This window comes from Leucoraja erinacea, chromosome 16 (genome assembly GCF_028641065.1).
Source record: "Leucoraja erinacea ecotype New England chromosome 16, Leri_hhj_1, whole genome shotgun sequence".
NCBI classification, from domain to species: domain Eukaryota; kingdom Metazoa; phylum Chordata; class Chondrichthyes; order Rajiformes; family Rajidae; genus Leucoraja; species Leucoraja erinaceus.
The window spans coordinates 42,543,782-42,557,503 of NC_073392.1; the positions used below are offsets into that span (position 1 = coordinate 42,543,782).

General features: G+C 43.2%; 1 protein-coding gene across 13 annotated transcripts in view; it reads right to left on the reverse strand.

Moving 5' to 3' along the window:
- atp2b2 (ATPase plasma membrane Ca2+ transporting 2) overlaps positions 1–13,722 on the reverse strand; it is an 840,804-nt gene that overhangs the window by 229,043 nt on the left and 598,039 nt on the right. For all 13 annotated transcript variants that reach the window (XM_055648263.1, XM_055648251.1, XM_055648255.1 and 10 more), the window contains 2 exons: positions 10,062–10,319; positions 7,754–7,879 (listed from right to left, as the gene is read on the reverse strand). In XM_055648263.1, the coding sequence (XP_055504238.1) occupies positions 7,754–7,879; positions 10,062–10,319 (384 nt within the window). The remainder of the gene's footprint in view (positions 1–7,753; positions 7,880–10,061; positions 10,320–13,722) is intronic.

Sequence of the window (13,722 nt, forward strand, 5' to 3'; positions counted from 1 at the left end):
TGAAGAGAAGGGTGGAAGTCCTAGGGATTTGAACCCTCTCCTTTGTTCCCTTGCAATAATGTTGATCCCCTCTCTTCCCTCCTCAGTTTACTACGTCATTCCCCTTCCCGACAATGACCATCCCTTGCCTCCCCACGTCCTTTCACCAAGCCTCCATTTCACTCTCACAGACACCTGTGCTGCTCTCAGATCGAATGGCAGCATGCGTTTGAGTTATTCGTGAATTCCAGCACCAATGAGGAGTCATCCATTGTTGACACATCAGCAATGACGTGGAAGGAGGAAGAAAGTAGATCCAATGTTCTGAGCTGGAATTGGAGCAGATCTGTCTATGACAACCAAAAAATAATGCGATTCAGATGTTCTCCTCAAAGTAATGTGGAAGGGATGGGGCTCGGTGCCGGACAATGGGAAGCTCCATGGATGATATTGTAGGTGCAGTCCAAGAGCCAGAAGGATGATCTATTGGTGACTCCACACATCAACTTTGATCTGGTTGGGCAAAACATAAATACTCATCTGTCCAAAATGGCTTTCCTCTTTAGCGTGCATGTGCTTTGAAGATTGTTGCTGCCTTGTTTCTTGAACTGAAGCCATTGCACAAATGGATATTTCTTTTTAAACTCTAGTTTACCTTTTGCACAACTAATTGACAGCCCCTGTTACCATCCTGCACATTGTGCAGTGAAATGAATTCTTGCATGACTCAAAAGCAGAAATAAAAGCACAAGAATTGCAAGTAACCGATAAGACTTGACAGGTATGACAAAGAGTGGGTGCAAAGTGAAAAACAGCATGAGTGGGTGTTCTTTTTTTACCTTAATTATGCGACTGAGCAAAGTCATTGCACTTCCTACAAGGAGGAGATATATAACACAAGGACAAATCATGATAGGCCAGTCACAACATGGTACAACATAGGCAACTTTATCATGGCAATGGTCGAGATTAGAATGAACATCTACATTTATTCAGCAAATTATTTAGTTTGTTTTTTCTATTTAAAGTAAAAAACAAAAAGTTAAATTAAGACTTTGTACTCATGCCACAGAACATTTATTATGTTCTCGACTGTCTCCATTTAATAAATTCTTCATGAAGTTGGAGCTGCAAAACGATGATTTAGGAAACATGTGCAAAATAAGAAGGGTCCATTTCTCAGAGTTGGGGCAATAATAAGGAAGGCCAATGGAGTTTTGGCCTTTATTGCTAGGGGGATTGAGTATAAAAACACGGAGGTCTTGCTGCAGCTGTACACAGTATTAGTGAGACCACATTTGGAATACTGTGTACAGTTCTGGGGTCCATACTTAAGAAAGGATGTACTAGCCCTGGAGGCAGTGCAGCGAAGGTTTACAAGATTAATTCCTGCAATGAGGGGATTGACATATGAGGAAAGGTTAAGTAGGCTGGAACTCTACTCTTTGGAGTTTAGAAGAATGAGAGGCGATCTCATTGAAACATATAAGATCGTGAGGGGCATGTGCTTTCGGGTGGATGCACCGAGGATGTTCCCAATGATGGGAAACTAGAACTAGGGGACATAGTTGCAGAATAAGGGGGGGCTCTTTTAAAACTGAGATGAGGAAGAACTTCTTCACCCAGAGGGTGGTTAATTTATGGAATTCACTGCCCCAGGGAGCAGTGGAAGGTATGACAAAAACTTTAAATATATTTAAGACTAAAATAGATGTTTTTTTTAGCTGCCAAGGGGATAAGGGGCTACGGGGAGAGGGCAGGGGTATGGACCTAGGTATGGTTAGTATAGTAAGACCTGAGTGATCTCCTGGACAAGTGTCGATCGCCTAGATTGGGGTCGGAGAGGAATTTCCCGGATTTTTTTCCCGAATTGGACCTGGGTTTTTATCCGGTTTTTTGCCTCCCCCAGGAGATCACGAGGTTCTTGGGGTGGAGAGGGGTGATAGCGGTATAAAGGGGAGGGTAGTGTCTTGTGTTCTGTGTCTTGTGTCTACTGTTTGTGGGTAAGTGTGTCTGTTTAGTGTTCAGCCATGAGCGAATGGCGGTGCGGGCTCGATGGACCTGGTGGTCTGCTCTCGCACCTACTTTCTATGTTTCTATGTTTAATAGCCATCTGTGTTGGGAGGTCAAACTCCCAACACAGTCCAATTTAAGAGTGTTTGAGGAGATCATCTGAATCCCCTTTTTTTTGGTCGTGTCATAGACAGATTGCAGGCTCATTAAGATCGGTTCATCTCTGTAATTAGCAGCTGCTGGGTTTTATAATTAGCTTTAAATCTACAATTTTGTTTGTGACAAATACGGATATCTAAATCTGTGTCTGAAGCTTTGAGACAAAACCTTGACATATTCCAAAAAATGTTCAGGATGTTTCACACACACTGCAGTGACACATTTCTTCAGCACGTGCTGTCTTTCATTATCTTTGACATAGTAAATTAGTCCTTGTGCGGTGGAAGTCAGTGAAGTACATGTCTCCTGACAGAGCTAAAAATAGCCGTGTAGAATGTTTATTGAAGGTAAGGATGTCAAACAGCAGTGTTACAGATTGAATGGTCTTTGTGTGCTCATTAATTGTGTGCTCATAAATTGACTACTTAAAATCTTGCAGCAAAAGCATTTCAGCTGATAATTGTTACAAAACTACCTTTCAATCCAGTTCAAAATTGAAGGCTGCTAAAAATGAATCACCTGCAGAAACATTTAATTTGTTTTCAATAATTTGGAGGGGTTGTTCCCTCTGCCAATCTCCGAATACATTAGTTATTTTTCGATTGATGTTGATTTTGCGAGGGAATGCTTTCAACTCTGCAGGTAAGAATGTCTATGAAGAACAATCGATGGCCAAGCTTGCCAATGTCATTCACCGGACACAAGAAATTATTTCTGCTCATGTTTGACAGAATCTCAGTGAAATGCAGCTGAGTGCATGCAACAAATCTATATGGATCTACTGGGAAAATGTTTTGAAAAGCCATCAATTTATAACATAATTTAAAAGGACGCCGAATGTATTGTAGCATCAGCTCACATTATTAAATGACTCAGGGCACAATATTGCACTCTCTTTGGTTCAAGGAGAAATGCACTTGATGTCACCGCAGGATAAAAGTGTGAGAACAATGTACATTTGTGCGGCAAGGTATGATTAAACTGATAGCCGTCTCTCCATTTATTTGTACGTTATTACAATAACAAAACTGAATTCACATTGAACAATAAATATGAAGCAAAGGAGAATTATAATCGTGAGATTAATTCTAAATATCGACACATCCCATTCTTTATTTATGATACCAGATGTTACATGAAGGAAATATTAATTTGTGTTGCCTGCACCAGCTCTTCATTTAATAGATTAAACTTGAGTTTACGAAAATAATAGAGAATTGCAAGAAATTGATGATTAAAGTAATGAAATCCATTGTTAGTGCGTCGGTTGGAAAACAAGTGCGCTGCCTGACCCCACATCCTGCGTTGCCTGTAGCAAGACTGGTCTTCATCTGCATTTGTTTTTTACAAGTGATGAGCAATTCTAGTTCTATCGCTGCATTATGCAGGGAATTCCAAAGGCCGTGTGTAAGAAGGAACTGCAGATGCTGGTTTACAGCGAAGATGGACGCAAAATGCTGCAGTAACTCAGGGGGACTGGTCGCATCTCTGGAGAGAAGGAATGGGTGACGTTTCGGGGTGAGACCCTTCTTCCATTCTTCTTTTGGAAGAAACGTCACCCATTCCTTCTCTCCAGAGATGCTGCCTGTCCCGCTGGGTTACTCCAGCATGTTGTGTCTTTCTTCCGAATTACAAACCTCTGTCAACTTCTCAATGCAAAAATATGCTCCTCATCTCCCCTTTAATTCTCCTATCAATTACTTTAAACCTATGATGCCTTGGTTTTTATCTTCCTGTTAAGAAAAATAGGTCCTTCCAATTTATTCCAGCAAGGCTCTTCACAATTTTATACACCTCCATTAAGTCTTTCTTGGTTCTCCCTTATGTTGAAGAAAAAAAATCCCATCTTTCTTCAGATTTTCCAGTTATGGCAACATCTACTTAAATCTAGCTTGTATCCACTTCCATGCAATTGCTACATCTGGTACACAATTCTCAAAGCAAGGTCTACCAACATGTGTAAATCCAGCATGACCATCCCACTATGTCTCAGCTAACAATGGGAAATCATTTCATTAAATTCCCAGAACAAATAATTGCATCTCCTTCCACCACTATCACTGACAAGGCATTTCAGACACCCACCACTCTCTGTGTAAAAACAAAATCCCCACCCATCTCCTTTAAACATTCCCCCCAATGAACTAAATGCTACGCTCCTCTGGTCGTTAATATATCATCCCTGGGAGAACTGTTCTGGCTGTCTATGCGTCTCATATTTTTTTATACTTTATCAAGTTTCCCCTCGACCAGACAAAAACATCCAAGTTTGTCCAAACTCTCCTCATGGCTATTTCTCTCTAATCCAGGCTGCATTCTGGTAAACATCTTCTACACCCTCTCCAAATCCTCCAGATTCTTCCTCTAATGGGGTGACCAGAACTGCAGACAATATTGCAAATGAGGCTAAACCAAAGTTTCATAACAAAGACTTCCTGACGAACTCCAAACTCCAAACATAAAGTCCCCTCTTTATCCTTGAATGGGTCCTAGCTTCTCCCTACTTATCCTCTTGTTTTAACATAAATATAAAATGCCTTGGAATTTTCATGAATCTGACTTGTAAATGACATTTCGTGGTCTCTTTTGGTCCGTCTAATTCCCAGCTTTAGTTTCTTCCTGCTTCCTTAACAGTCCTCAAATGCCCCGTCTCATTTTATTTTCCTAAACGTTACACATGCTTCATTTTTAGTTTAGTTTAGAGATACAGTTCAGAAACAGGCCCTTTGGCCAACCGCATATTCACACTATCCTACACCCACTAGGGGCAATCTTTACATTTACCAAGCCAATTAACCTACAAATCTGTACGTCCTTTAGACAAAATGTACAATTTCGCTGGTCACCAATGATTCCCTTACTTTACCATCCTTATCCCTCCGTCTTCCTTGCGGGAAAAATGTTCCCGATGTTGGGGGGAGTCCAGAACCAGGGGTCACAGTTTAAGAATAAGGAGTAGGCCATTTAGGACTGAGATGAGAAAAACATCTTCACCCAGAGAGTTGTGAATCTGTGGAATTCTCTGCCACAAAAGGCAGTGGAGACCAATTCTCTGGATGTATTCCAGAGAGAGTTAGATATAGCTCTTAGGGCTAACGGAATCAAGGGATATGGTGAGAAAGCAGGAACATTCTGGATGATCAGCCATGAACGTATTGAACGGTGGTGCTGGCTCGAAGAGCCTACTCCTACATAGAAACATAGAAAATAGGTGCAGGAGGAGGCCATTCGGCCCTTCGAGCCAGCACCACCATTCATTGTGATCATGGCTGATTGTCCCCAATCAATAACCGTGCCTGCCTTCTCCCCATATCCCTTGACTCCACTAGCCCCTAGAGCTCTATCTAACTATCTCTTAAATCCATCCAGTGATTTGGCCTCCACTGCTCTCTGTGGCAGGGAATTCCATAAATTCACAACTCTCTGGGTGAAATTTTTTTTCTCACCTCAGTCTTAAATGACCTCCCCTTTATTCAAAGTGTGCCCCTGGTTCTGGACTCGCCTGGAACATTTTTTCCTGCATCCAGCTTCTCCAGTCCTTTTATAATTTTATATGTTACTATAAGATCCCCCTCATCCTTCTAAATTCCAGTGAATGCAAGCCTAGTCTTTTCAATCTTTCCTCATATGACAGGGATCAATCTTGCACCTATTTGCTATGTTGCTTCCAGAAATGAGTTGATCCTTAACTGTGACCAGCTCGTCTCAAACAACTCCCACATATTTGATGTGGTCTCAACCAGTACCAGCTGCTCCCAGTATACTCTCCCTAGCTCCAGGCTAATAATGTTGCAATCTACCTTACCCCAATTTACTACCTTCCCCCAAGATCCAGACTTACCCTTATTTATAACTATCCTAAAACCTATCGCCTGTGACCAATGTTCCCCAAATGCTCTTCCACGGAGCAGGCTCGTTTCTCAATGCAAGGCCCCTCCTTGAGTTGGACTTTCCACTGCAGTTTCAAGAAACTCTCTTGGGTACATCTAACAAATTCTGCCACATCCAAGCATTTTGAGCAAAGGAAGCCTCAGTCAATACTGGGAAAGTTAAAGTCACCCCCAATGACAACCATGTTGCTTTTACATCTTCTAGTAATTTGTCTACATATCTGCTTCTCTATCTCCTGATGGCTTTTGGAAAGCCCATAGTATAATTCCATTTCTGGGATTGCAGCTTTATTTTTGTGTCCCCATACATGCTGTACTCGGTTGATGAACCCTGTATACACTCTCTGAATTCCACTGTGACATTCTTCCTGCGTAGTAATGTAATTCGTCCACCTCTTTTACCTCCCTCTTTATCATTACTGAACTATTGAAACCCTGAAGCATGGAGCTGCCAGTCCTGTCCTGCTCATCAGAGTGCCATGCATTGATCTAGACTCAAAATGCATCTGCTTTACCCATAATACTTGTTGCATTAACACCGTGTGAGATAACGACAGGGTCCATCGGTTTCACCAAGTTCATTAACCTCTCGCTGCCTGTCCTTCATTTCAGACTTGGTCATAACCACGACTTTCACATCAGTCCTTCCATTTGTTGATCTGCTGCAATGGATCACACAGCAGATCAACATGCAATTTGTTTGAACCCTCCCGAGGGTATTAGAACGTAATTCTAGTTTGAACCCTCCCGAGTAGCACGAGTGACCTTTCCTGCAAGGATATTGATTCCCCTCCAGTTCAAATGCAACACTTCCTACTATACAGGTCCTATCTGCCTTGGATGAGAGCCCGATGCTCCATATGTCTGATGCCATCCCTCTTGCACCAGTTCCTTAGGAACATATTCAACGGAACTATCTTTCTGTACCTCACCTCAATAGCATGTGGAACAGGTAGGAATCCTGAGATCACAACCCTGGGGGTTCTGTTTTTTACACTATTATCTATCTCATTCCTTCAATCCTCATCTCCCTTCCTATCTATGTCATTAGTATCAGTATTTCCGTCCTTGTTATCCCGTTTCAAAATCCCAGTTTCATTATGAATGCCCTTTGTTACCCTTGTCCATCAGCCACCTCATTAATGCAACAACACAATTTCATTCTAAACACGTCCTGCTGGCTTCTTCTCCTTTTTTAAATAGGTGAAATACTTATCATTGCTCAAACTCATTGATTCCAATAGCTCTCACTCTGCATCTGTCCACCTGCATTGTGTCTGCACAAGGGTTGTCACTGAGGCAAGATTACTTTTAGTTCAGTTTAGTTTAGAGATACAGAGCAGAAACAGGCCCTTCGGCCCATCGAGTCCACACCGCCCAGCGGTCACCGCACATCTTACACCATTAGAGACAATTTACACTTACACCAAGCCAATTAACCCGCAAACCTGTACGTCTTTGGAGTGTGGGAGGAACCCGAAGATCTCGGAGAAAATCCAAGCGGACACGGGGAGAACGTGGAAACTCCGTACAGACAGCACCCGAAGTCGGGATCAAACCGGGGTCTCTGGTGCTGCAAGCGCTGCAAGGCAACAACTCTACCGCTGCGCCACTGTTATTTATTTTATCAATTGCTTTTCATTGCCCTTTTTGTGACTAATCCCCCCATCATCAGATGCAGAAGGTAATGATGCCAGCACCAGTTAACTCACCAGAAAGTAGCATGGGGTCTTTGTCTGCAGATTTACGGACATGATCGGATTCTCCAGTTAAAGAACTTTCATCAATTTTAAGGTCATTTCCCTGAATTAAAACTCCATCTGCAGGAAGCAGATCACCTGATAATTAAAGACAAGAAGAGAACAAAAATCAGAAAAAGATCCGCTGAGTGATGTATTCTGCTCAAAATGGTGGAGTTAGACAGATTCATTTATGAAGCAAAGCAAATTAACATATTATGCATTACATTTAACAGATCGCAGACACCTGGCACATGGATTTATATCCATTATTGTAATAATTAAAAGGTCGATCATTCTGTGCCAGTCACATCTCCTTCCAAATAATTTGGTGTCAAAATGTCCTCAATTCTTACAGTGTAAGACCAAGGCCTTTACAAAGTGCCTTAGCAAACAATAGCCTTTGAAATCTGACGTTTTATTTCTTTTGTTCATTCAGAGTTCACAAGAGAATTTCCAGTGCTGTTAAAATGTTCTATCTCCTAGAACTGACATAATGAAGACACAGCCCATGAAAGTTGTGGTTATTACAGAAAATAACATCAACTAGGGAGGAAAAACTGGAAACCATCAATCGCAGATCAAACAAAATTTACCAAGTTCCACAATTGTCTTAAATTTGATCTGAAATGTATGCTGAAGCTTCTGATTTCATACGTTCCATTTGTGAATGCAGAACTGTCAACAAGATGAAAATATTAAGAGCATTATGCATTAAAAAGAGAAATAATATGAACACAAAACTACCTAATCCCAGAGGTGCATCTTCAGAGCAACAGACATCAAAAAATAATTGAGCAAAATTGAATAAATATTTGAAAGAGAGATGGGGAAAATAGAGACATTAAACTCATGGAATTCTTATGCACTGTGCTCAGGCATTTACGGAACACTGTTGGAGTCTAGGACTAGGTTGCCTGCCAATTCTCTCAGCTGCAAAAACACAGATAAATAAAAGAAGGTTACACAAAAAAGCTGGAGAAACTCAGCGGGTGCAGCAGCATCTATGGAGCGAAGGAAATAGGCAACGTTTCGGGCCGAAACCCTTCTTCAGACTGATCGGGGGCGGGGGTGGGTGGGGACAAGAAAGGGAAAAGGAGGAGTAGCCAGAAGGCTGGGGGATGGGAGGAGACAGCAGGGGAGCTGAGGAAGAGGAGGAGGCAGCAAGGACTAACAAAATTGGGTGAATTCAATGTTCATGCCCCCAGGATGCAGGCAGCCCAGGCGGAATATGAGGTGCTGTTCCTCTAATTTCCGGTGCTGCTCGCTGTGGCCATGGAGGAGACCCAGGACAGAGAGGTCGGAGACGGAGTGGGAGGGGGAGTTGAAGTGCTGAGCCACCGGGAGGTCAGCTTGGTTATTGCGGACCGAGCGGAGGTGTTCGGCAAAACGATCGCCCAACCTCCGCTTGGTCTCACCGATATAGATCTGCTGACATCTAGAGCAGCGGACGCAATAGATGAGGTTGGAAGAGATGCAGGTAAACCTCTGTCGCACCTGGAACGATTGCTTGGGTCCTTGAACGGAGTCGAGGGGGGAGGTAAAGGGACAAGTGTTGCATCTCTTGCGGTTGCAAGGGAAGTGCCCGGGGAGGGGGTGGACCGAGAGGGAAGGGAAGAATTGACAAGGGAGTTATGGAGGGAGCGGTCTTTGCGGAAGGCAGATATGGGGGGAGATGGGAAGATGTGGTGAGTAGTGGGGTCACGTTGGAGGTGGCGAAACTGACGGAGGATAAGAAGATGGAAGTATAAGTTTCTCTTACAAATCTCCACCGATCTGATCAACAATGTCCTTGGTGACTACCAGAAACTGCAACAAGGACGCTGACTTTTGATTGTCCATGTGAGATTGCAATCTTCATCCAATGAAGAATCAGGACCCATTACAAGGGATGGCAATTCTGACGCCACATATCAACGAAGAAAGTGGATGTAACAAAAACTAAAAAGGGGAAATATTCAGACAAGCAAGACAACCATTTTGGACACAAACTGCTGGAGTAACTCAGTGGGTCAGGTAGCACCTCTGGAGAAGTGGAGAAGAATAGGTGATTTTTTGGGTCAGAACCCTTCTTCAGACCGGGGTATATCTTTGGTATAAACCAGCATCTGCAGTGGCTTCCTGCACACGCCAACCATTTTGGTGACTTCAAGACCACCATTCAAATAACGCTCTGTGAAGTTCTCTGTGGAGTTCTTTTGGAGGGTACAGAATTAAGAGGAACATTCATTCTCTTGATTACATTCAACTTTGTACAGTTTTACATACAGTTTGGACTTACCATATTTAATTTGTGCAATATCACCAGTAACTATTTCCGACACCGAGATTTGGTTGACCTGGCCTCCTCTGACAACGGAGAACTTCTGTTCTTGTTCGATCCGGCTTTGCAAACCTCGAAACTGCTTCTCTTTGCTCCAGTCATTAAAGGCAGTCACAAAAACCACACAGATTACAGAGAGCAGGATTGCAGCTCCTTCAATCCATCCTGCATCAGACTCGCCTTCATCTTCCACACCACCAGCAGCACTACCACACACTGCAAAGATACAGAATTCATATAACAATAAGTTACAACAAAGAATGACATCAACCTCCCTCTTGTCCATTATTTCAATGACCTTGAAAAGCAAAGACATGGGGCGCAACCATAATTGCTCAGAACTTTTACAATCAGGATTTGAGTATAGGAGCAGGGAGGTTCTACTGCAGTTGTACAGGGTCTTGGTGAGACCACACCTGGAGTATTGCGTACAGTTTTGGTCTCCAAATCTGAGGAAGGACATTATTGCCATAGAGGGAGTGCAGAGAAGGTTCACCAGACTGATTCCTGGGATGTCAGGACTGTCTTATGAAGAAAGACTGGATAGACTTGGTTTATACTCTCTAGAATTTAGGAGATTGAGAGGGGATCTTATAGAAACTTACAAAATTCTTAAGGGGTTGGACAGGCTAGATGCAGGAAGATTGCTCCCGATGTTGGGGAAGTCCAGGACAAGGGGTCACAGCTTAAGGATAAGGGGGGAATCCTTTAAAACCGAGATGAGAAGAACTTTTTTCACACAGAGAGTGGTGAATCTCTGGAACTCTCTGCCGCAGAGGGTAGTCGAGGCCAGTTCATTGGCTATATTTAAGAGGGAGTTAGATGTGGCCCTTGTGGCTAAGGGGATCAGAGGGTATGGAGAGAAGGCAGGTACGGGATACTGAGGTGGATGATCAGCCATGATCATATTGAATGGCGGTGCAGGCTCGAAGGGCCGAATGGCCTACTCCTGCACCTAATTTCTATGTTTCTATGTTTCTATAACATTTCTAACAATTTTATTACAAAGTTCCCTGAAAGTGGTGACACGGGTGGAAACGGTGGTGAAGAAGGAGTAATCTGGCGTGCTTGCCTTAGTCAATCCAAGCATTGTGTGCTGGAATTGGAACATCACGTTCCACATGTACAAGTTATTGGTGGGACCACAGCATTGTGCAGAGTTCTGGTTGCCAGCTATACGAAGGATATCTTAAGGTGATTCTGGCGCAGAAAAGATTCAACAGGATGCTATGGGATATGCAGAGTTTGCAGGTTTAGGAAAGGGTGAATAGACTAGAACATTTTACCCAGGAGTGTAGGAGGCTGAGGAGATCACATAGAGGTATATAAAGTAATGTTGTAGCGGACGGGGAGTTGTCCGTTACAGAACGAGGCAGACACGAAGTTTGTCCGAAATACTGGTTCTTTATTCTACACTAACTCTCCTCACTCACCAACACTGCGCGCGCGTGATTAACCCTTAAATACTCCCCAGGGGCACCCGTGACCAAACCGTGACCCCTATCTCTCGTCACCGGCACACGTGATGCCTCCAAGAGCCGAAGGTTATGTACAGTGCGTGGCAAAATCACCCAGTGCAGCCACAAGGTGGATGGTCAAATACTTTTTCCATGTCAGGGGAATCTAAAATTAGAAGTTGGAGAGGAAAGAAATAAAATTGACCTGAAGGGCAACATTTTCACACAGAGGTTGATAGATATTTTGAACAGACTGCCAGAGAAAGTTATGGAGATGGGAACAATTACATCTTCAAGACATTTGGACAGATACACAGATAGAGGGGTTCAGAGGGATATGGGGCAAATGTAGGGAAATGGGGCTGGCTCTGATAGTCATCTTCATCAGCATGGATGAGTTGCATCGATGGGCCTGTTTCTGACTGCAACACTAACCAGAGGAGATTTATTTTAATGTAGCATTACATTTCCTGAAACCATCAGGGAATATTATGAGAATGGAGTGGAACTGGTTATAACTCAGTTGAGTTTTCAATGAGTTTTAAAGTGGTTGATTTTCAAAGGAGGGTGGCACCATTCCATTGATACAAGGTGGACATCAGATCAATGACCGTATGTCCTGAACTGCTGAGTGCGAGGAAGATTAATATCCCTGAGGCAACCTTATTGAACTCAGGGAACAATGAAAATGACAAAACAATACATTTTTCACGCGAGGCAGAATTGTGCTGCAAGCAATTTCTCCAACGTTTAAGTTAAGGCTAAAGAATACATTAAGAAAATAAAATAGAATAAAATAGATGACGTAATGAGCTAAGAATTAATTAAGAAGCCTGGCGGTATTTGCTCAGTGGTCTATGAATTCATAAAGAGTATTTCTCCTACATTGGTTTATTCCTGCACAATTTCACAAAACATTATGCTTGACATGAATGACAAGCTAGAGTCTGCAGGACTTTGTAGCATCAACTATCTTTGTGGGATGGCCACCTGAAATGAATTCTAACACCTCTTTCTCACGGATGTCTGTTCTACAGTCTGTAACTGTTCTATAAACTTAACTTATAATGGGAGTTGATTCTCAAAGCACCACAAACCATTAGAGGTGTTATTGTGTGGATGAAGTACATAACTGAACTCTCGAATGCCCAGTAGAGGTTATCCAAATGCACCATTAGGCCACTAACTAGGGCCTCCAGAGGCCCATTAGTGAAATGGGCGTCATGCATTTGCCATTCAGGCATAGGTTAAAAGTACAGCTACACTTCACGACTGTTCCTTATTTAGATCATGTAATGGGCTCATTAAATGCTTGAGAAGGTTATTTTTGAGACAGGGTAATTGGTGATTTTATTTTGATTCTCAGCAGAATCAAGATCATGCCAATTGACCATTCCGATAATTAATTTAAAAAAAGCATTTGGCTCATTTGTTGTTCCCTCAGGACCTGATGGCTCCATGTATTCGAAAAATCAAATCGGAATGCAGCAGTGGAAAATACTGGAAATCAGATGAAATCATGAGATCATTGAAGCAAATATTAACTGTGTTTCTCTCGCTGCGGATGCTGCCTGAGCTGCCGCATATTCGCAACTTTTGTTTTTCATTGATAAGATCAAGTGGGACCCGTTGGGTCCCATTCTCCAAACGCAATATTCTACCACTCACCCATAGCCCCCAACTGCCCAACGTTTTTAAAGTTTCAAATGGCAATAACTTGTAAAAAAATAAGATCAATGTGAACTCATCTCAATCTCCCTCTTCAGTTCCCTATTCCCCTCCTCCATTATCTTCTCTCTCCCCAGCCTCCACCAACCCTCCTCTGCTTCCTCCCCTCACCCCCTTCCTCCCGTCCTCTATCTTCCCCCTCCCCTCATCCATGACCTCGCCATGCCACTTCCTACCCATAGCCTCCTACATTCCCCAGCACTCACTCCCCCTCATCTTCACCTTCTTCTTTTCTCTCTCCTCCTCCCCTCCCCCACTCCCTCCCTCACCTCTCTGTCCCTCTCCTTTCCCCCACCCTCAGTCATTCCCTCCCTCCCTCCATAACCCCACTCCCCTCCCTACCCCCTTCCTCTCCCTCTATCCCCCTCCTCTCCCATTCCTCACCTCCCCTTTCCCACCCCCACCCTCCCTCCTAACCTCTCCCACTGCCCCTC